Source organism: Pristis pectinata, chromosome 2, assembly GCF_009764475.1.
Source record: "Pristis pectinata isolate sPriPec2 chromosome 2, sPriPec2.1.pri, whole genome shotgun sequence".
Lineage (NCBI taxonomy): Eukaryota > Metazoa > Chordata > Chondrichthyes > Rhinopristiformes > Pristidae > Pristis > Pristis pectinata.
In genome coordinates, this window is record NC_067406.1 from 1,440,094 (window position 1) to 1,464,453 (window position 24,360).

The window sequence follows — 24,360 nt, forward strand, 5'->3', positions numbered from 1 at the left end:
ATCTAGTCAAAAGGAAAAGCTTACAAAAGCTACAGAGAGCTAGGTAATGTTAGAGATCTGGAAGAGTATAAGGCTAACAGGAAGGAGCTTAAGAAGGAAATTAGGAGAACCAGAAGGGGACATGAGAAGGCCTTGGCGGGTAGGATTAAGGAAAACCCCAAGGCATTCTACAATATGTGAAGAGCAAGAGGATAAGATGCAAAAGAATAGGGCCTATCAAGTGTAGCAGTGGGAAAGTGTGTATGAATCCGGAAGAAATGGCGGAGGTACTTAATGAATACTTTACGTCAGTATTCACCACGGTAAAAGATCTGGGGGATTGTAGTGAGGACTTGCAGCAGGCTGAAAAGCTTGAGCATGTAGGAAAAAGGAGGTGCTGAAACTTTTGGAAAGCATCAAGTTAGATAAGTCGCCGGGACTGGATGAGATGTACCCCAGATTGCTGTGGGAGGCAAGGGAGGAGATTGCAGAGCCTCTGACGATGATCTTTGCATCATCGATGGAGACAGGAGAGGTTCCGGAAGATTGAAGGGTTGCGGATGTTGTTCCCTTATTCAAGAAAGGGAGTAGAGATAGCCCAGGTAATTATAGGTCAGTGAGTCTTACCTCAGTGGTTGGTAAGCTGATGGAGAAGATCCTGAGAGGCAGGATTTATGATCATTTGGAGAGGTATAATATGATTAGGAATAGTCAGCATGGCTTTGTCAAGGGCAGGTCCTGCCTTACGAGCCTGATTGAATTTTTTGAGGATGTGACTAAACACATCGATGAAGGGAGAGCAGTAGATGCAGTGTATATGGATTTCAGCAAGCCATTTGATAAGGTACCCCATGCAAGGCTTATGGAGAAGGTGAGGAGACATGGGATCCAAGGGGACATTGCAGTGTGGATCCAGAACTGGCTGGCCCATTGAAGGCAAAGAGTGGTTGTTGAAGGGTCGTATTCTGCGTGGAGGTCGGTGACCAGTGGTGTACCTCAGGTATCAGTTCTGGGACCCTTACTCTTTGTGATTTTTATAAACGACCTGGATGAGGAAGTGGAGGGATGGGTTAGTAAGTTTGCAGATGACATAAACATTGGAGGTGTTGTGGATAGTATAGAGGGCTGTCAGAAGTTACAGAGGGACATAGATAGGGTGCAGAGTTGGGCTGAGAAGTGGCAGATGCAGTTCAACCCAGATAAGTGTGAAGTGGTTCATTTTGGAAGGTCAGATATGATGGCAGAATATAGTATTAATGGTAGGACTCTTGGCAGTGTGGAGGATCAGAGGGATCTTGGGGTCCAAGTCCATAGGACGCTCAAAGCGGCTGCGTTGGTCGACTCTGTGGTTAAGAAGGCATATGGTGTATCGTCCTTCATCAATCGTGGAATTGAATTTAGGAGCCGGGAGGTTTTGTTGCAGCTATATAGGACCCTGGTCAGACCCCACTTGGAGTACTGTGCTCAGTTCTGGTCGCCTCACTACAGGAAGGATGTGGAAGCCATAGAGAGGGTGCAGAGGAGATTTACAAGGATGCTGCCTGGAATGCAGAGCATTCCTTATGAAAGCAGGTTGAGGGAACTCAGCCTTTTCTCCTTGGAGTGACCGGAGGATGAGGGGGGACCTGACAGAGGTGTATAAGATGATGAGAGGTATTGATCGGGTGGATAGTCAGAGGCTTTTTCCCAGGGCTGAAATGGTAGCCACAAGAGGACATAGGTTTAAGGTGCTGGGGAGTAGATATAGAGGAGATGTCAGGGGTAAGTTTTTTACTCAGAGAGTGGTGAGTGCGTGGAATGGGCTGCCGGCAACGGTGGGAGAGGCGGATACGATAGGGTCTTTCAAGAGACTGTTGGATCGGTACATGGAGCTGAGAAAAATAGGGCTATGGGTAAGCCTAGTAATTTCTAGGGTAGGAACATGTTCGGCACAGCTTTGTGGGCCGAAAGGCCTGAATTGTGCTGTAATTGTTCAATGTCTATGTTCTATTAGGGGAAACTTCTTCACTCATAGAGAGTGGTGGGAGTGTGGAACGAGCTGCCATCTGACGTTGTAAATGCGGGCTCACTCTTAAGTTTTAAGAATAAATTGGATAGATACATGGATAGGAGAGGTCTGGAGAGTTATGGACTGGGTGCAGGTCAATGGGACTAGCAGAATAAGGTTTTGGCACAGACTAGAAGGGCCGAATGGCCTGTTTTCTGTGCTGTAGTTTTTTATGGTTCTATAAAATTATGAGAGGCATAGATAGAGTCTTTTTCCCAGGGTGGAAATGTTAAATACCAGAGGGCAGAGCTTTAAGGTGAGAGGGGAAAGTTTAAAGGAGATTTACGAGGCAAGTTTTATCTTACACAGAGAGTGGTGGGTGCCTGGAATACGCTGCCAGAGGTGGTGGTGGAGGCAGACACCAGAGCAACATTTGAGAGGCATTTAGATGGCACATGAGCAGGATGGCAATAGAGGGATATGGATCAATGCAGGTAGATGGGGTTAGTTTAATTCTGCATTCTGGTCAGTGCAGACACGGTGGGCAGAAGGGCCCCTTGTTCTATGTAAGACTGACACCAGCTAATTTCTCGCTGCTGATTCGTCTCCTCCTTTTCCAACCTTGCTGCTTGTGCTGAAGCATGGACCCCACCACTGGGCCTGGGAACTGATGTTAGGAGGAGCCACACACCTCTGCATTGTCTGCCACCAGCACCATCTCAACGTACTTCGTCTCCTGCAGCACACTCCTCTTCATCTGGAAAGCGAAACAACCTGTTAGCTCGAGATGAAATGGAAGAGCAGCTTCTATTTCTGGATGCTTTACCCGATCCCTCAGTCCTGATTTCAGAAGAATCTCCACCTTTCACATGACACCATTTAATTTAGCATTATGGTCAGTGCAGGCATGGTAGTGTAGCAGTCAGCGTAACGTTATTACAGCGCCAGTGACCTGGGTTCAACTCCTGCCGCTGTCTGTAAGGAGTTTGTACGTTCTCCCCGTGTCTGCGTGGGTTTCCTCTGGGTGCTCTGGTTTCCTCCCACATTTCAAATACGTACAGGTTAGGAAGTTATGGGCATGCTATGTTGGTGCCAGAAGTGTGGCAACACTTGCGGGCTGTCCCCAGAACACTCTATGCATTTCACTGTGTGCTTCGATGTACATGTGACTAATAAAGATCTTATCTTATCTTATCTTATCTACTATTCATTTCCTCCTCCCGCTCCTTTCTCAGAACATGGCTGCGGTGCAGATCAGGAGCCCTGCTCACTCCTGGATGATGTCAGGCTTCCAGAGCTTCCCCATTCACCACTCTGACTCCCTCTGCCACTGACCCACGGTGCCATGGCACTGCCGTCACAGGCCCAGCCTACACCGGCAGCACCTCCCAAACCCACCATCTCTACCACCAAGGACAAGGTCTTTGTTCTGTTGGGGTCTCTCTCCACAGATGCTGACTGACCTGCTGAGTGCTTCCAGCATTTTCAGTTTCTGCCACAGTTTCACACCTCAGACAATCCGTTGGACCCCTAGGAGTGCAGCAACACACAATCTGCGTGAGGAACTCTAAGGGTCGAGCAGCATCTGTGGCTGGGGTGGGGGGAAGGAATTGTCAAGATGCTGCTCGACCCTCGGAGTTCCTCCAGCAGTTTGCTTTTTGTTCCAGATCCCAGCATCTGCTGTCTCTTGTGACACCCTCAGGACTGTGCTGGAGGTAACCTGGAACACAGGCTCAGGACTCTGGAGTGGGATTTTAAGCCACAGCCTTATGGTTCAGAGGTAAAACCTTGAACCCACAGTGGCCAACCCACATGGGAATTAAGTCTAAATTCGAGGGCAGTATTGCTACGCAGGAGAAACGTGTAGAAGAGGTGAAATGATGAGAACCAGTTGCAAAACCTTGGCCTATATTTCTCTGAGTTCAAAATGCTAGATTCACTAAACCCATTACAGTGAAGGAGACGCTTCAAGGCATGGCACAGATATTACAGGGGAAGTCCAGTCAAACTCACTTGCTGACTGTTTAATTTGTAGTAATTTTTTTGAGGATCATCTAGTCTGATTCATTGACTCCTCTCAAACCTGTAACCTCAACTAACAAGCAGGACAAGACCTCTGACCTCATGAAGAGTCATTGACCTCGCACATCAACTTTCTTGTGTTACTCTACACAGATGCTGCCTGACCTGGCATTTTTTCTGCTTTTGTTTCAGAGTTCCAGCATCTGCAGTGTTTTGAGCCTTGTTCCCTCTCTTTGGTGTAGGAATAAGATCCCAGGACACTGCCTAGGGGAACAGGGACAACATTCGAGGAATGAGACTAAACACTGACCTTATCTGCAATACCCAGAAGTGAACCTAAAAGCACAAATAAAAAAATCCCTGGTGTCCTAGTCACTGTGTATGTCTTATCCAACAAGTTCAAAGCACATTTAACAGTCACCTGGTTGCAGAACACCTGCGCTCTGTCCGTAACCGCGATCTGCATCTCCCCGTTGCCAGTCACTTCAACTCCCCCTCCCACACTATCATTGATATGTCAGTCCTCGGCCTCCTCCACTGCCAGGAGAATTTCAAGCACAAACTGGAGGAACAGCACCTCATTTTCCATCTTGGAACCTTGCAGCCTAATGGCATGAACATTGAATTCTCCCACTTTGAGTAACCCCCACCCTACTTCCCCACACCCCCCCCCCACCCCCACCCCCACCCCCACCAAGCTTCTTCTCTTCTTCCCTTTCCCAGCTGCTCTCTCTTTTTTCTACCCTTATTTCCTCTCCTTACCTCTGACCCATCCCCCGGTGGATCTGCTCTCTCCTCCTCCCCCGCACCTGCCCATCACTGTCTCTTACCTGCATCTACCTATCACCACCCTGTGCCCACCCCATCTCCCCTCTTCTGTCCACCCATCACTGCTCTGCTTTTCCCTCCTATATATTGGGCTTCCCCTTTTCCTTTCTTCAGTCCTGAAGAAGGGTCCTGACCCGAAACGTTGACCGCCTGCTTTTCTCCACGGATGCTGCCTGGCCTGCTGAGTTCCCCCAGCATCATCGTGTTTTTCATCTAGATTCCAGCATCCTCAGTCCTTTGTTTTTTCTACAGTGAAAAACTTGTTTTGCATACCGTTCATACACAGTGCATTGATGTAGTACAATGTGGAGACATACAATTTACATTTAAAAGATTAGAACGATTATAATGGAAGTAATGAGTGGATCTGCAGAGATCAGCTGCCTTTTGCATCAAACTGCCCAGTAACTCCCTCCTTCTCCCATGATTCATAATGTTGCAACCCAGACCAGCTCAATAATGCTGACTGAAGTTCATCAAGCTGACTGAAGTTCCTTTGTGTGCAGTTCTGGTTGCCCCATTACAGGAAGGATGTGGAGACTGCGGAAAGGGTGCAGAAGAGGTTTACCAGGATGTTGCCTGAAGTAGAGGGCATGTGCTATAAGAAGAGGTTGGACAAACTTGGGTTGTTCTCTCTGGTGCATTGGAGGCTGAGGGGAAGACCCGATGGAAGATAAAACTATGAGAGGTATAGATAGGGCAGACAGTCAGAATGTTTTTCCCAGGATAGAAATGTCAAATACTAGAAGACATACTGGAGGAGGGGGAAGTTTAAAGGAGATGTGCAGGGCAAGTTTTTTACACAGAGAGCGGTGGGTACCTGGAATGCACTGCCAGGGCGATGGTGGAAGCAGATACGAAAGTTGTGTTTAAGAGGCTTTTAGACAGCCACATGAATGTGCAGGGAACGGAGGGATAATGATCTGGAGGCAGAAGGGATTTAGTTTAATTTGGTGCATCATGTTCAGCGCAGACATTGTGGACTGAAGGGCCTGGTCCTGTGCTGTACTGTTCTATGTTCTACGCAAAGTCAGTGAGGACCTCGGTGATTTCGGTGTTGCCGTTACAGCACATTGCCTATCCTGCCATCCCAGCAAATACTGATTTATAGGCTCATAACAACCTTTCATGTCTGTTGCAAGTTTTAAGTAAATACTGACTTGCATAAGGCACCAGATAAAATGTAATATTTCCTGCCTGGAGCTGACTCCATCCCACCACAGAACAGAGCCACAAAACAGCACCTCCACCCCTCCTCTCTGCACCGAGTTCCCACACCGGTCAAACTCTGCCATCTCACCCTGTTCAAACTACCCCTGATTTAAGGTGCACTCTGGGACCAAGGGACAGGAATGTGTCTAAACATGCATTAAAATAATGGAATGCAGGGGTCGTGTGTGGCTGTGTGCCATTACCAATGATCTATGGGGTTTGTAGCTACACTTTGGACAAGTGCACCTGGGCACCTGTGTTGTAAATCACCTGGAATATGCACCTTCAATGTGCATAAGGTGTGAGTCAGTGTATGAGCACCATGCACCTGTTGAAAGTAACCTGTGTACCTGATGCTAGGCCTCCAATGTTAACAGGCAGCCACTCATAGATTCATACAGCATGGAAACAGGCCCTTCAGCCCAACTCATCCATGCTGACTGTGTTGTCCAGTGAGCCCCCAGAGGAAGTGGTTGAGGCAGGTACAATGGTATCACAAGAAGCACTTGGATAGGTGCATGGAGGGGCAGGGCTTGGGGGGATATGGGATGAACACAGGAAATTGGGACTAGCTGAGTGGGCACCGTGGTCAGCATGGACTGGTTGGGCTGAAGGGCCTGTATTCATGCTGTATTGCTCTGTGACTTCATGATACTGGCCTTATTTCAAAGAGAAATTATTTTTTACTTCATAGGGTCATTCAGGCCCTTCGGTCCATGCCGACCAAGGTCCCCCATCCAAGGCAGTCCCATATGCCAGCATTTGGCCCATAACCTTCTAACCCTTTCCAATCCATGTAATTGTCTAATTGTCTTTTAAATGTTGCTGTTGTACCTGCCTCAACCACTTCCTCTGGCCGCTCATTCTAAATGAATACCACCTTTTGTGTAAAAAAGTTGATCCTCATGTTCCTTTTAAATCTTTCCCCTTCACCTTAAACCTACTGTATGTCCTCTAGTTCTTGATTTCCCCACCCTGGGAAAAAGACTGAGTGCATTCACCCTGTCTGTGTTCCTCATGATTTTATACACCTCTATAAGATCACCTCTCAGTCTCCTATGCACTCTGACCTGCTCTTGTAGCCACAATGTGTATATGGCTACTCAAGTTCAGTTTTTGGTCAATGGTAACTCACTGGATTTTCTCCTGTTGGACATCATCGTTGCCTGTCACTTGTGTGGTGTGGATGTTACCTGTCACCTCTCAGCCCCGGCCTGGATATTGTCCAGGTCTTGCTGCATTTGGCTGTGGACTGCTTCATTATCTGAGGAGTTGTGAATGGTGCTGAACATTGTGCAGGCATCAGGGAGCATCCCTACTTCTGACCTTATAACTGAAGGAAGGTCATTGATGAAGTAGCTGGAGATGGTTGGGTCTAGGACACTGCCCTGAGGAACTCCTGCGGAGATGTCCTGTGGCTGAGATGATTGACCTCCACCCACCACAACGCCTTCCTCTGTGCTAGGTTTGACTCCGGCTAGCGGAGGGTTTCCCTCTCACTCCAGTTTAGCCAGGGCTCCTTGATGTCTGGGGCAGGTACTCTCTCTACGCCGCTGCAGTTCAGCAGAATTTAGCAGTCAGTGGAGATACGGTTGGCTCCACTTTGAGTGCTCAATAAAGTGGAACTTGATGGGCAGTAGCTCTCCCAGCAGTTATACCTTTTTATGTATGTTCATTCAAGGGATGTGGGCTTTGCAGGCTGAGCTAGCATTTCATTGCCCATCCCTAGCTGCCCCTGAGAAGGTAATGGTGAGCCGCCTTCTTGAACCACTGCAGTCCTTGGGGTGTGATATACCCACAGTGCTGTTAGGGGAGGAGTTCCAGGACTTTGACCCAGTGATGGTGAAGGAACAATGATATATTTCCAAGTCAGGATGGTGTGTGACTTGGAGGGCAACTTCCCCATGCTCTTACTGCACTTGATCTTCTAGCCAGTAGAGGTAGTGGGTTTGGAAGGTGCTGTCTAAGGAGTCTTGGTGAGTTGCTACAGTGCGTCCTGTAGATGGTGCAAACTGCTGCTGCTGTGTGTCGGTGGTGGAGCGAGTGAATGTTGTGAATGGGGTGTCTATCAAGCGGGCTGCTGTGTCCTGTGTGGTTTCAAGCCTCTTGAGTGTTGTTGAATCCGCACTCATTCGGGCAAGTGGAGAATGTTCCATTGCACTCCTGACCTGACACTTGCAGAGGGTGGACAGGCTGTGGGGAGTTAGCTGAGTCACTCACCACAGGATTCCCGGCCTCTGACCGGTCCTCATAGCCACACTGTGTATGTGGCTACTCCAGTCCAGTTTCTGATCAGTGGTAACCCCAGGATACTGATAGTGGGGGATTCAGTGATGGGAATGCCATTGAGTGTCAGGGAGTGAGAGCTGGATTTTCTCCTATTGGATATCGTCGTTGCCTGTCACTTGTGTGGCGTGGATGTTACCTGTCACCTCTCAGCCCCGGCCTGGATATTGTCCGGGTCTTGCTGCATTCCATTGAGGACTGCTTCATTATCTGAGGAGTCGTGAACAGTGCTGAACATTGAGCAATCAGTGAACATCCCTACTTCTGACCTTAATTGTGCAGCAGCTGGAGAAACCTGCTCAGCAAGGGTTCCTGTCCTGTCAACAATCCCCACCCAGCAACACATCAGCCCTCAGCACTCAGACAGATTTTTGGTCTGTAGCAGAGTCAAAGCAACAGTAGAGTAGGCTTGAGGGCTGAGCATTCCTGCTCTTGCTTCTTGTGTTTATCTAGTTCAGGGCCAGGGTGGGGGTGAGGGAGCGGGTGGAACATCCCAAGCAACAGATGTGGGGAGAATCATTTGTATACAGAGCACAGAACTGATCTGAACTTTGCTGCCTTTATGGCTGGGGAATCAGTCATCACTTTCCAAAGGGAACTGGGCAGAGACCAGAGAGGGGAGAATCGGCAGGGTACAAGAGACTGCAGCTGCTGTGCTCTGGAGCAAGCAAACTGCTGGAAGAACTCAGTGGGTCAAGCCAGAATGTCGACATTTCAGGTCAAGACCCTGCATCAGAATCTGCAGGGATGTGAGGAAAGAGCTGTGGAATGGACTGATTTATTAGGAGACCGCACAGGTGTGGGCTGAATAGCCTCCTGTTATCCCACAACCATTGGGTGATGTCATCTCTGCTCAGAGACAGGATTACTACCCTGGAGAAGTATGGTCCTCTCTGCACTTTTGTCTTGTCATCATTAGGAGTGGATCCCTATACCGGGAGTGGATCCCTGTACCGGGAGCGGATCCCTGTATCGGGAGTGGATCCCTGTACCGGGAGTGGATCCCTGCATGGGGAGTGGATTCATATCAAGGAGTTGATCCCTGTGCCAGGGAATGGATCCCTGTACCTAAGCTAGTTTCCCCCTCCCCAACAGCACCAGCAAGTGTCCACAAGGACACTGGCCCAAGCCTTGATGAGGTGCAACCATCCGGCCTGGTTGGTCCTGTCACCCAGAACCAGTCCAATCCCCAGATCCCTGTGACATTCCCTCAGGACCCCACCCTTCCTGCTACCTGTCCCACTGGCCCCACTGTGGACTGCAACCTCCTGCTGTTCCTCCTCCCCCCTCTGCAGTCAGTCCTTGACACCTGGGCAACATCCCATCCTGGAACCACGCCTGTGGCCACGGGAACATCCACCTACCCTCTAACAATGAGAGCCCTATCAGTGAGCTGTGCTCTCCTTAAACCCCACCCTGTACAGCAGGGCACTTGGGCCTGACTGTGCTCCCCTGAGGAACCATCTACTCCATCGTCAGTGGTGAATATCGGTGAAAGACTGCGATGCACTCATGGACTCCCTCACCGGCTGGCTGTCCCCTGGTCTGTCCAGGCAGGCTCCATTGCCTCTCTGATTGTAGACACTGAAGGGTGCCAACCTCCATGGCCATGGAGCTGTCCATGGGGCTGTCAGCCTCGCTGATGCACTGCAGTGATGCCAGCTGCTGCTGAGGCTCTGCAACATCTGCTCTTCCAGCTGACAACACTTCCTTGGCTCGTGCTTGCCTGGGTCACAACAAGCTGTACTACCACAAGACCCGGGATAGGCACTCAACGGGACTGAGCTGCAACAAATCACAAATTCAATTCCACTGACAGACAGCTGCAGCCTTTGTGGCAGGATAGAGGCAAGCAGGAAGCCTTCCCTGCAACTTTCCAACACTTTTCCTGCATCCCAAACTTTACTCTCACTGTTGATTCCAGTTACCCTGCCCCACCCGTCCACACTGCCTCCTACAGGACTGCATGACCTCACCCTTCCTGCTCATTATTCATCCAACTTTTAGCAGGATATGTTCCTCCTTATTTCCGCCTATTCTATTTTCCATCAATCCCATATCACTTTGCTTTTCAATGATCTTTTCCAGTAAGCTGGAAGTGTTTTTTCACAAAAGCAGGATCAGAGATATGGCGGCAGATTATGTGCAGGTAGAAATCTACAACGAGAGGCCAGAGGTTTAACTGGCTACGCACACTGGAAATCATAGAGTTGTACGGCACAGACACAGGCCCTTCAGCCCAATTTGTCCATGCCTACCCAGATGCCTTCCTAAACTAATCCCATTTGACCACAATTGGCCCATATCCTTACAGATCTGCCCAAATATCTTAAACGTTGTAATTTACCTGCCTCTACCATTTCCTCTGGCAGCTCGTTCCATAAACCCACCATCCTCTGTGTGAAAAAGTTGCCCCTGAGGTCCTTTTTAAGTCTTTCCCCTCTCACTTTAAAGTTGATCAACAGTTGATGTAGATCTTCTTGTATCCTTAGGCAACCTTCACTGTCCACTACAACACCAATATTGGTGTCATCCACAAATGTACCAACAGTGCCACCGACATTCTCGTCCAAATCATTAATAAAGATGACAACAGCAGACTCAGCACTGATCCCTGGTCCACACCTCTGGTCAAAACACTCCACTACCACCCTCTGTCTCCTGTCTGAAATAAAACCGCAGGTGCTGGAAATACTCAGCAGGCTGAGGGACCTCTCTGGAGAGGAAAGGAGACAGTTGGCATTGGGCAGACAAACCTGCTTCTCACAAAGGATTGTGATTGAGGGCGGGGGATCTGTTTCCAGGATCAGTAGTTGGGTAGGTGATGGATCCTTTTTGGTGAGGAGAGTGAGGAGCTGAAGGAACAGTCCAAGGCATTAGAACCATCTTCCTACATACAGGATAAGTCTCATTGGGTCGGTACTGGGCCACCATCTGTCCTCTGCAGGGATTTCTGTGCAGGTTGTGACTGTGCTCACTACTCACCCGGTGGAAGTGCTGGAGCTCCTCAGCCAGGGTTGATCCAGGGGATGTGTTTGTGACTCCACACCTACTGGGCACTGACTTGAGATCTTCAGGTCTGTACATTAAATGTCGTCCGTGCTCAGATCCCTCAAGATATTCAATGACGTAAGTTCGATTACTGAGAACAACCAGAGCACTGGAGGAAAGGAGAGAAGATACTTACTGTCCAACTGAACTCTGCTGAGACAGGTACGGCCCAGCACTTTGACAGTGAGTACCCCTGACTGTGTGGCCACATCATGGGACTGTTACACGAGTCTCCCCAGTGACAGAGAAGCAGCAGCTGTTTTACCTGAGTCCTGAGCAGGTGCTGGCCGACACCACAGATCTGGCGAAGTTTCTGACGGAGCCCTCGTAGTAACACTGACTCTGTCGGGAGAGAGTTAAGTCTCAGCATTAACCTTCCCGCCACTCACAGCATCCCAAGACAACTCAGTGACAAGACATCTTCCACATTAAATGTAATTACCACCAGGGACAGGTAAACCATACTATCACAGAACACTTACTAGCCAGCAGGAGGCTCTTCGGCCCACCATGTCTGTGCTGCACCAACAGGAGTTTCCCAACCTAATCTCACCTTCTAGCACTGGAGACAGACACTTAACTAAGCGAGGCATAGAAAGATACAGCACTAATGTGGGCAAATGGGATTAGAACAGATGGGCAAAAAGATCGGCATGGATGTGGTGGGCCGAAGAACCTGTTTCTGTGCTCTGTCACTTGATGACACTGGGTCAGTCCTCTTCAAGTAGATCCCAGGTACTGTTGACATGTAATGTGGGCTTCTGCCCTGACCACCTTTCAGACAGTGAGATCAGGCCCCCACCACACGGAGAGAGAACATTCTCACTTCCCCTCTATTCCTGCGACCACTTACATTGAACCTCTGACCCCTCCCTGCTGAGGAAAACAGGCCCTTCCCATCCCTATTCATCTCTCAGTTTCTCCTAATTGTACATATTCCAATTCAGCCTCCCTTCAGCCCCTTCTGTCCCAGTGCAACGACCCCAGCATTTAGACAGGCACATGGACAGGCAGGGACTGGAGGGATATGGACCATGTGCAGACAGATGGGATTGGTTTAGATGGACATTATGTTTGGCACAGACATTGTGGGCCGAAGGGCCTGTTCCTCTTCCAGACGGTTCTTTCTCTGTTTTCTAACCAAGCGATAAGAAATGGAAGGGGGACGAGGCCCCTGCCATTCAGTGTCGTAGCTGATCTTTTCCCTCAGCTTCACTTTCCCGCACTAACCCCGATCCTGATGCAGATTCCCAGCTTAGTCTGGGACTTGGTGGGGTTGGGGAGAACCAGCGTACAGTATTGCATGTTAATCACAGTTTCAAATTCGATAAGGGCTTACTTATGATGAGTGTTTGTCAGCTCTTGGACTGTATTCATCAGAGTACAGAAGAATGAGAGGGGACCTCCTAGAAACATTTAAAATGTTGAAAGGACTGGACAGAGTAGATGTGGCCAAGCTGCTTCTCTTGGTGGGTGAGTCCAGGACTAGAGGGCACAGTCTTAGAGTTAGAGGGTACAGGTTTAAAACAGAAATGAGGAGAAATTTCTCTAATCAGAGGGTAGCGAATTTATGGAATTCTTTGCCACACACAGCTGTGGAGGCCCAATCAGTAGGGGTGTTTAAAGAGGAGATTGATAGGTATCTAATTAGTCAGGGTATCAAGGGATATGGGGATAAGGCTGGAAATTGGAGCTAGATAGGAATAGTTTTAGTTTAGCTCATGGAGCAGACTTGTTGGGCCAAATGGCCTACTTCTGCTTCCTTGTCTTGTGATCTTGTGATCACTTACAGTGCATGCACGGTCTGTGCCATGGCTACTTAACAGCCTTTGAGGTTGATTTCATATCACTCCTGGAAAAACTCAGCTCCACACAGAGTATTGCAACAGCTTTAGAATTTGATCCAAATGGCCCAAACAATGAATTATTTTGTCTACTGAAGGGAAGAAGCGCCTCAAAAAATTGTTAATCCTGGTCAGGTGATCTGTCCAGCACATTCTCACAGCAGATATTTGTAATTCTGGTGGAAGGTGATGTTGTAATCTGCTGGGGAAGTTGTCATGGGGTGTTGGTTTAAACAAACAGTAAAATGAACAAGCAAGAATTGACTGAAGTTTTTGTCCCATGCAGACAGTATGTGCAGTGGAATGACAGCTATGTCTGAAGGAGTATGTAAATAGTGACTGAACCCTCTGCACCCTTGTTGCTGGAGCTGATCTGTGACAGCCTTCTTGTTCAGGGTTTGAAGGGAGGGGGCTTTAACGCTGAAATGATCAGCATGTCGTGTGACCTCTCCTTGCATGCTAGTGAATGATGAGTGAGATGGAGGGTGCTGTGGCCCCAGCCGGTGATTGCCACATCTCAGGAGCCACTTCTCAGCCAAGACAGACTTTGGTGATGAAATTCAATACCAGCTCCAACTGAGAAGATGCGGCTGCACAATGTCAACGCATCTGACTGCAATGATTCAGCCTGTGAAACAGTCAACAGGTGCTAATCTATTGTCTGTAGCTTTGTTCATTTCTGTGTAAGAGGCTAAACTCACAATGTTATGGCTTGCAACCACAGGCGTCATGTGTCATTAGATTATTGAGCCAATAATTTCCAATGTAAAGCTAAGGGAGAAAGTGATATAAAAGTAGCTTGGACAAACTTATATGTAATGCCTTTATATTATGAAGTGGGGAGATAAGAGGGAATGATCGAGAGAGTTTTACCCATCCATTTGTCATGTTATTCATTTCCAGTTGCACCTTACCAGTCTTGTTGGCTGTGAGTATGTTGGTTCAATTCATGTTTAATAACCACCCAGATACTTGAACACCCTGAATACACCCACAGGACTGCAATAGCTAATGGTGTCGTTTTATCTGGAGAAAAGCCCATGGTGTCCCTCTGTTCATGAAGGGCAAAGGCAGGGGAAATAGGGCCAACCCAAGAAATTATAGGCCGGTGAGCCTCACATCAGTGGTAGGGAAATTATTGGAAAGATTCTTAGGGATAGGACTTACTCATGTTTGGAAAAGCATGGACTATCATGGATAGTCAGCATGGCTTTGTGCATGAGAATTCCTGTCTCATAAATTTGATTCAGTTTTTTGAGGAAGTGATGAGGAAGGTTGATGAGGGTGGGGCAGTGGTTGTTGGCTACAAGAACTTTACACGGAACATAGAACAGTACAGCACAGTACGGGCCCTTCGGCCCACCATGTTGTGCCAACCTATATGGACATCTACACTATGATCAATCTAACCCTTCCACACAGCCCATATCCCTCCATTCTTCTTATATCCATGTGCCTATCCAAGAGTCTTTTAAATGTTCCTATTGTATCAGCCTCTACCACCACCCCCGGCAGTGCGTTCCAGGCACCCACCACTCTCTGTGTAAAAAAAACCCTACCTCTGACATCCCCCCTGAACATTCCTCCTCCGACCTTAAAAGGATGTCCTATGGTTTTGGGTATTGCTGCCCTGGGGTAAAGGTGCTGGCTGTCCACTCTGTCTATGCCCCTCATAATCTTATACACCTCTATCAAATCAACTCTCATCCTGCGTCGTCCAAAGAGAAAAGCCCTAGCTCGCTAAACCTTTCCTCATAAGACATGTTCTCTAATCCAGGCAACATCCTGGTAAATCTCCTCTGCACTATCCTTCCACATCCTTTCTATAATGAGGCGACCAGAACAGAACACAATACTCTAAGGTGTGGTTGAAGCAGAGTTTTATAGAGCTGCAACATTACCTCATGGCTCTTGAACTCAATACCCCAGCTAATGAAGGCCAACACTCCATACGCCTTCTTAACAACCCTATCGACCTGTGCGGCAACTTTGAGGGATCTATGGACGTGGACCCCAAGATCCCTCTGTTCCTCCACACTGCTAAGAATCGGGTCATTAACCTTGTACTCCACCTTCAAGTTTGATCTTCCGAAGTGTATCACTTCACAGGTTTCTGGATTGAACTCCATCTGCCACTTCTCCACTCAGTTCTGCATCCTGTCTATATCTCGTTGTAACCTACGACAGCCTTCTACACTATCCACAACACCTCCAACCTTCGTGTCATCCGCAAACTTACTCATCCATCCATCCACTTACTCATCCAAGTCATTCATAAAAATCACAAAGAGCAGGGGTCCCAGAACAGATCCCTGAGGAACACCACTGGTCACCGACCTCCAGGCAGAATATTCTCCATCAACTACTGCCCTCTGACCTCTGTGGGCAAGCCAATTCCAAATCCACACAGCCAAGTCTCCATAGATCCCATGCCACCTGACTTTCTGGATGAGCCTACCATGGGGAACCTTGGCAAACAACTTACTAAAGTCCATTTACACCACATCCACCGTTCTACCTTCATCAATTTGTTTCGTCACCTCCTTGAAAAACTCAATTAGGCTCATGAGTTATGACCTGCCCCTCACAAAGCCATGCTGACTGTCCCTAATAAGACTATGCTTCTCCAAATGCTCGTAAACTCTGTCCCTAAGAATCCTCTCCAATAGCTTGCCCACCACTGACGTAAGACTCACTGGTCTATAATTCCCAGGATTATCCCTATTACCTTTCTTGAACAACAGAACAACATTCACCATCCTCCAATCCTCTGGTATCACTCCTGTGGCCAGGGAGGACACAAAGATCATCGTCAACACCCCTGCAATCTCTTCCCTCACCTCCCGTGGTAACCTGGGGTATATCCTGTTCGGCCCCGGGGATTTATCTATCCTAATGTTTTTCAGAAGCTCCAACACTACCTCTTTCTTAACCTCAACATACTCCAGCACATTAGCCTGTTCTACGCTGACCTCACATTCCTCAAATTCTCTCTGCCTGATGAACACTGAAGCAAAGTATTCATTAAGGACCTCCCCTACCTCCTCTGCCTCCAGGCACATGTTTCCCCCTTTATCCCTGAGCTATTCTACCTTCACTCTAGTCATCCTCCTGTTCTTCACGTATGTGTAGAACACCTTGGGGTTTTCCTTAAACCTACTCACCAAGGCCTTCTCATGTCCCCTTCTAGCTCTCCTAAGCACTCCTTAAGCTCCTTCCTGGCTACCTTATAATTCTCAAGAGCCCTACCTGATTTTTGCTTCATAAACCTTTAAGTATGCTTCCTTCTTCCTTTTGACTAAATGTTTCACCTCTCTTGTCAACCATGGTACCTTTACCCTACCATCCTTTCTCTGTCTCAGTGGGACAAACCTATCCAGAACCCTATGCAATTGGTCCTTAAACAACCTCCACATTTCTGCTGTGCATTTCCCTGAGAACATCTGTCCCCAATTTACTCTCCCAAGTTCCTGCCTAATACCATTGTAATTAGCCCTCCCCAATTAAAAACTTATCCATATCGTCTGCTCCTATCCTTGTCCACGGCTATGCTAAAGGTCAGGGACTTGTGGTCACTATCTGTGAACTGCTTGCCCACCGAGAGGTCTGTCACCTGACCAGGTTCATTGTCTACTACTAGATCCAGTATGGCCTCTCGTCTAGTCAGCCTGTCCACATACTGTCAGGAATCCTTCCTGGACACACCGAACAAACTCTGCCCCATCTAGACCTTTTGCACTAAGAAGGTGCCAATCAATATTAGGGAAGTTGAAGTCTCACATGACAATACCCCTGTTATTTTTGCACCTCTCCAAAATCTGCCTCCTGATCTGCTCCTCAGTGTCCCGGTGACTATAGGGGGACCTATAGAGTACTCCCAATAGAGTGATCGCTCCCTCCCTGTTCTGACTCGCACCCACACTGACTCAGTGGACAGTAAACAGAAAAATAGGTGGAGTTGTGGATTACGAGGAAGGTTGTCAAAGAATTCAACAGGATATAGATTGGTTGGAAATCTGGGCAGAGAAGTGGCAGATGGAGTTTAATCCGGACAAGTGTGAGGTGTTGCACTTTGGGAGATCGAATGTAAAGGGCAAGTACACAGTGTTTGGCAGGACCATTAACGCATTGATGTACAGAGAGATATTGGGGCCCAAGTCCATAATTCACTGACAGTGACACACAAGTAGGTAGGGTGGTACAGAAGGCGTATGTCGTGTTTGCCTTCATTGGTCGGGGCATTGAGTATAAAATTGGAAAGTCTTGCTACAGCTGTATAAAACTTTAGTTAGGACGCATTTGGAGTATTATGGGCAGTTCTGGTTGCCACACTATAGGAAGAATGTGGAGGCTTTGGAGAGGATGCCAAGAAGGTTTACCAGGACGTTGCCTGGATTGCAGTGTATTACCTGTAAGGAGAGGCTGGACAAACTTAGATTGTTTTTGCTTCAGTGTCAGAGGCTGAGGAATGACCTGATAGAAGTTCCTAGAAATTATGAGCGGTGTAGATGGGGTAGGCAGTTAGTCGTTTTCCCAGGGTGGAAATGTGAAATATGAGAGACCATAGTTTTAAGGTGAGAGGGGGAAAGTTCAAAGGAGACCTACAAGTCAAGAATTTTTTACACAAGGAGCAGTGGGTGCCTGGAATGTGCCGTCTGGGGAGGTGGTGGAGGCGGGTACAATAGCGGCATTTAAGAGGCATTTAGACAGACAGACTATAGGGAGGGAGTGGAGGGATATAGATCATGTTCAAACAAATGGGTTTAGTTTATATTTTCATCAGAAACTGGCTGGCGTAGACGCACTGGGCTGAAGGGCCTGTTCTTGCGCCATACTGTTCTGTCTGTTTTAACAGCTGGGCACAGGATGGGGCTTGTGTGAGGAGCCTTCATGGATGTATAAGAAGCTGGCCTTCTCCCTTGCATTTAAATTTGAGCTCACTGGGAATCTGCACGCAAGATGCGCACAGAGGAAACAGCAGAAAAAAGAAAGAGCCACGTATATCTATAATCAATGCATTAAAAAATGTAATTAGTTTTATACGCCTGTATGATGGGTGTCGAGTCTGCTCACCTGTTCCTGGTCCTGCTCTGTCACCAGAGTCCCATTTGAATCATAGTGGGAGACCTGGAAACCTTTCGGCAACAGGAGACTGTGGCACAAAGACAGAAATGAATGTCAACCAGGTTTTGTCAGAGGTCACAGAGGGCCGAGTCATTACGGCACTCGGCACAGCAAATCCATGCTGTCTCTCTGTAAAACAATCCAGTCCACCCCATTTCCTTGCTTTATCCCGAGGCCTTGCAGGCTTATTTCCTTCCTTCCAGCTCTGCTTCCTCCTCCCTCCTAGGCAGTGAATTCCAGCTCATTTCCAGCCGCTCCTTTGTACCTCTCGCCTGGGAACCAAATCCATGCCTCCCCCCCACACTGCACCATCAGCTGACAGTAACAGCTTGTTTCTGTCAACCTAATCTAAACCTATTTGGCCTTGGTGTGTGAGTGAGGGGTAGAATCTGGGGGAGTTGATGGGAATGTCGGGAGAATAAAATGGGATAAGTGTCGATGGGTACTTGGTAGTCGACACACTCGTTGAGCCAAAGAGCCTATTTCTGTTCTTTTTATCTCTATAACCTCTATATTTGGAGCGGGACCTTTGAAAAGAGGTGAGTCTTTGTGCTTGTGCTGAGTTTCACCTTGCAGGAGCCTAAAAGAGGCACATTTGCAAGTTGTTAATGGTTGATTGGCTAATTAACAGCAGCCAATAAAAAGAAGGTAGGTCAAGCAGAGCAGCTAGTGTTGGAGTAGACCAGTGGGGGTAGAACTGAGGCTTTGGTGAGAGGAGGGGAAAAAGCTAAGATAAGTTTTTTCTTGCTTTGGTGATTCCTTTAGTGCCAGGACAGAGTAGTGAGACTGGCTCCAGGGTCAGTGGTGTGCTCAGCTTGTGAGATGTGGGAGTTCTGGGAGACCTCCAGTCTCCCTGATAACCACATCTGCATGAGGTACATCCAGCTGCAGCTCCTTACAGACTGTGTTAGGGAACTGGACCTGCAGCTGGATGACCTTTGGCTCCTATGGGAGAATGAGGAGCTTATAGATAAGAGAGGCAGGTAGCTGGGTGACTGTCAGAAGGACAGAGAATAGGCAGGTAGTGCAGAGTACCCCCTGTGGCTGTTCCCCTCAATAACAGGTATACTGCTGTGGATACTATTGGGGGGGAGGGGAAGAGAAGGGTGATAGGGGATCCCATAGTAAGTGGGGGTAGACAGGAGATTCTGTGGACATGAAATAGACTCCTGGATAGTATGTTGCCTCCCTGGTGCCAGGGTCAGGGATGCCTCTGATTGGCCCCATGGCATTCTGAAGGGGGAGGGTGAACAGCCAGAGGTTGTGGTACATATTGGTACCAATGACATCAGTAGGAAAAGAGATGAGGTCCTGAAGAGGGAATACAGGGAGTTAGGTAGGAAGCTGAAAAGCAGCACCTCAAGGGTAGTAATCTCTGGATTGCTGCCTATGCCATGTGCTAGTGAGGGTAAGAATATGATGATTTGGCAGATAAATGCGTGGCTGAGGAGTTTCAGATTTGTTGATTACTGGGATCTCTTCTGGGGAAGGAATGACCTGCACAAAAGGGACAGGCTACACCTGAACTGGAGGGAGACCAATATTCTTGAGTGTTGGCCTTCATTAGTTGGGGTATTGAGTTCAAGAGCCACCAGGTAACATTGCAGCTCTATAGAACTCTGGTCACACTACACTTGGAGTATTGTGTTCAGTTCTGTTTGCCTCATTATAGGAAGGATGTGGAAGCTTTAGAGAGGGTGCAGAGGAGATTTACCAAGAGTTCAATCTGGAGAAGTGAGGTGGTACACTTTGGAAGGACAAACTCCAGGGCAGAGTACAGGGTAAATGGCAAGGTACTTGGCAGTGTGGAGGAGTAGAGGGATCTGGGGGTTCATATTCACAGTTCATTGAAAGTTGCCTCACAGGTGGAAAGAGCATTTAAAAAGGCCAATGGGATGTTGGCTTTCATAAATCGCGGGATTGAGTTTAAGAGCCGCGAGGTGATGATGCAGCTTTACAAAACTCTAGTTAGGTCACACTTGGAGTACTGTGTTCAGTTCTGTTCGCCTCATTATAGGAAAGATGTGGAGGTGTTGGAGAGGGTGCAGAGGAGATTTACCAGGATGCTGCCTGGATTAGAGAGTATTGAATATGGGGAGAGGCTTAAGGTGCTAAGGCTTTATTCACTGGAAAGGAGGAGGAGGATGAGAGGAGACATGATAGAGGTATATAAAATATTGAGAGGAATAGATAGCGTAGACAGTCAGTGCCTCCTTCCCAGGGCACCAATGCTCAAGACGAGAGGGTATGGCGTTAATGTTATGGGTGGGAGGTTCAGGGGAGATGTCAGGGGGAGGTTTTTCACCCAGAGTGGTTGGTGCATGGAATGCACTGCCTGGGGTGGTGGTGGAGGCAGATACATTGGACAGGTTCAAGAGCTTGCTGGATAGGCATATGGAGGAGTGTGGGATGGGGGGATATGCGGGAGGAAGGGGTTAGGTAGTGTGAGGGTGGTTTGATGGACGGCACAACATGGTGGGCCAAAGGGCCTGTTTTGTGCTGTATGGTTCTATGGTTTAAGATGCTTCCTGGATTGGAGAGCATGTCTTATGAGGATAGGTTGAGCGAGCTGGGGCTTTTCTTTGGAGTGAAGGAGGATGAGAGGTGACAATAGAGGTGCACAAGATGATAAGAGGCATCGATCGAGTGGACAGTAAGACTTTTCCCCAGGGGAATATAGCTAACGTGAGGGGGTGTAATTTTAAGGTGATTGGAGGAAGTTGTGGGGGGATGTCAGAGGTGAGTTTTTTAGTGATGGGTGCATGGAATGCATTGCCAGCAGAGGTTGTGGGGGCAGATACATTAGACATTTAAGAGACTCTTGACACATGAATGATAGAGAAATGGAGCTATGTGGGAGGGAAGGGTTAGATAGATCTTAGAGCAGGATAAAATGTCAGCACAACACTGTGGGCCGAAGGGCCTGTAGTGTTCTGTGATGTAATTTGGCAGGAGAATGGGAGAGGTAATAAGACATTGGCAAAGGTTTAAATAGGGTGCAGGGACAGGGACTTGGGGTTCATGTGCATTCTTATTTCTTCACCTAACCCTCCAGCTAAAGTCCCTTATCCCCTGAACCATGCTGATAAATCTCCTCTGTGCCCTCTCGGCCTTCACCTCCTTCATGGTGTGATGACCAGAACTGCATGCAATACTGTAGTACCTCTCCTTATTGAACCCAAGGTCCCACATCCCTTGCTAACTGCTCTCAACATGTACAGCCACCTTCAACAATCAATGCACACGAACCCCAAGTCCCTTTGTCCCTGCACCCTATTTAAAACCGTCCCAATGTCTTTACCTCTCCCATTCTCCTGCCAAATTATATCATCTCAGTCCTCTTATTAAATTCCATCTGCCACCTGTCTACCCATTCTGTTATCCTACCCATCCCCTGTTGCAGTCAACATTGTTTCATACTCAATGTTTGCCAATCCCCCAATTTGATATCATTGGCAAATCTTGAAATTTAATTTTGCATTCCAATATCCATCATTAGATATGCTACATTACAAGAAGCATCCCACCACTGTCAACATACTCCCAACCTGAAACAGCTTTTAATTGCATCTCGCTGCTTACAGTCCTTGGTGTGTGTTTATACCAGCTTTACTGAGCTCAGGATTACAAGACAGAAGAGGGTGAAGATTAAATGGAAATAAGTTTACCCACAGTACAAGAAAACCTTTGGTCTATGGTGCCAAAACGGCAGATGGAAAGGTTCTGCAACTGAGTGTATGAATTATTTGCATTACGTAGATGAATAAACAGTGCAAAGTGATGTTGACAGGTGCAATATAATTGTCATTAGAGACGGGGCTGCGGGGTGACCAAGGTTGGGGGATCACTATCCAAGCATGTTTGATGTTTAGGAAGGAAAGATAAAAGGGAGAGGAGACACAACAGACTGCAAATCCTGGAATATGAAGTCAAAAACAAATTATGGAGGAACTTAGTGGGTCGCGCAGCATCTCTGGGGGTGAAAGGGCATTGTTGACATTTCCAGTTGAGACCCTGCATCAGCTGAAAGGGAAAGGAGATACTGTGGAATTTAGTGAAGGGTGAAATCAGTAACAGAGAGAGAGGAGAGTGGCTCAAACTCATGGAGAATCAGCCTGGGCGGAGCTAAGAAGCACCAAGGGCAGGAAAGATTAGTGGGAGTTGCCTATAGTATAGTAACGTCAGGGTGACGCCCCGCAGGAAATGTAAATGTACTACAGTAATAGTGAGTGACTCTAATCTATTGGCTGAAATAAATCTGCAATAATATTGTGAAGGATGAATTCTGTAAGGAGTTTGTACTTCTATCCCTGCCCATGTGGGTTTCCTCCGGGTGCTCCGGTTTCCTCCCACATTCCACAGATGTACAGGTTAGGAAGTTGTGGGCATGCTGTGTTGGTGCTGGAAGTGTGGTGAAGATGCAAAAGATGCTCCAAGTTCATCCCCCTTAACCATAATACTTTGAGCACTTCACACTATAAAGTGTCTGTCCCATCATGTCTATGACTTTGCTCCTGCCTGTGTTTACTGGCCCTGACATCTCCCTTCCTCTCAATCCCTGCACTTTCTGACCCGGTGCTCTGGTTCCCATCCCCCCGCCACACTAGCTTAAACCCTCCTGAGTAGCACTGGTGAACTTCCTGACCAGGATACTGGTTCCCCTCCGGTTGAGGTGCAACCTGTCACCCCTGTACAATATCTGATGCTAAAGTACAAAAGGGGGGGAAAGTGATCCAACCATGGCTATCAAAAGAAGTTGATAGTATTTGATCCAAAGAGGAGGCACATACAGCCTGAGGATTGGGAGCAGTTTAGAATTCAGCAAAAAAGGACCAAGAGTTTCATTAAGAGGGAAAAAGTAAGAGGATGAAAGTAAATTTGCAGGAAACATGAAAGTGGACTGTAAAATCTTTAAGTATGTAAACACTTCCTGCTCTCTCAGGAAAGTAGCCAACTTAATCAAGGACCCTTCCCATCCTGGTCATTCTATCTTCTACCTTCCATCAGGCAAAAGATGAAAGTTTTAGAACATGTACCACCAGGCTCAAGGACAGCTTCAATCCCACTGTTATAAGACTATTGGACAGACTTCTTGTACAATAAAATGGACTCTTGCCTCACAATTTACCTTATGGCCTTGCACCGTATTGTCTGCCTGCACTGCACTTTCTCTGTAACTGTAACACTTTATTCTGCATTCTGTTATTGTTTTCCCTCGTATTACCTCAATGCACTGATGTGATGAAATGATGTGTATGGATGGCATGCAAAAAAGTTTTTTCACTGGACCTTGGTACATGTGACAATAATAAATCAATGTCCAGCACCACACTACACTTTCTCTAACTGTAACACTATATTCTGCAACATGAGATTCTGCAATGCTGGAATCTGGAGCAACATATAAAATGCTGGGGGAACTCAGCAGGTCAGGCAGCATCTATGGAGGGGAAACAAACAGGTGATATTTCCAGTCAAGACCCTTCATCAGGACTAGAAAGGAAGAGGGCAGAAGCCAGAATGTTGAATTGATGGCCAACACAGTTGGTGGGCGGAAGGGCCTGTTCTTGTGCTGTATGGCTCTATGATTCTTTTCTGTCACCACCGTTTGGCTGTGTTAACTTTGAGTGCCCAGCCCAGGACATATCCTTTGTCTGTGTAAATATTCGACTTAGAACATGGAACAGTACAGCACAGTATGGGCCCTTCGGCCCATGAGGTTTTGCCAACCTATATAAAGCTACTCCATGATCAATCTAACCCTTCCCTCCCACCCAGCCCATATCCCTCCATTCTTCTTGCATCCATGTACCTATCAAAGAGTCTCTACCACCACCCCGGCACTGCGTTCCAGGCACCCATCACTCTTTGCGTATTTAAAAAAAACCCTACCTCTTGACATCCCCCCTGAACATTCCTCCTCTGACCTTAAAAGGATATCCTCTGGTTTTGGGTATTGCTGCCCAGGGGAAAAGTTGCTGGCTGTCCACTCCGTTTATGCCTCTCATAATCTTATACATCTCTATC

At 47.7% G+C, this 24,360-nt stretch overlaps 2 protein-coding genes across 5 annotated transcripts in view; one reads left to right on the forward strand and one right to left on the reverse strand.

Moving 5' to 3' along the window:
- LOC127567459 (uncharacterized) overlaps positions 1 to 24,360 on the forward strand; it is a 453,787-nt gene that overhangs the window by 190,701 nt on the left and 238,726 nt on the right. The gene's annotated exons all lie outside the window — the stretch shown is intronic.
- The window catches only part of LOC127567460 (disintegrin and metalloproteinase domain-containing protein 12-like), a 182,625-nt gene that overhangs the window by 91,528 nt on the left and 66,737 nt on the right, over positions 1 to 24,360 (reverse strand). The window contains exons 7-10 of the mRNA XM_052010401.1: positions 18,283 to 18,361; positions 11,631 to 11,707; positions 11,300 to 11,474; positions 2,658 to 2,723 (exon numbers count right to left, since the gene is read on the reverse strand). Of these exons, the coding sequence (XP_051866361.1) occupies positions 2,658 to 2,723; positions 11,300 to 11,474; positions 11,631 to 11,707; positions 18,283 to 18,361 (397 nt within the window). The remainder of the gene's footprint in view (positions 1 to 2,657; positions 2,724 to 11,299; positions 11,475 to 11,630; positions 11,708 to 18,282; positions 18,362 to 24,360) is intronic.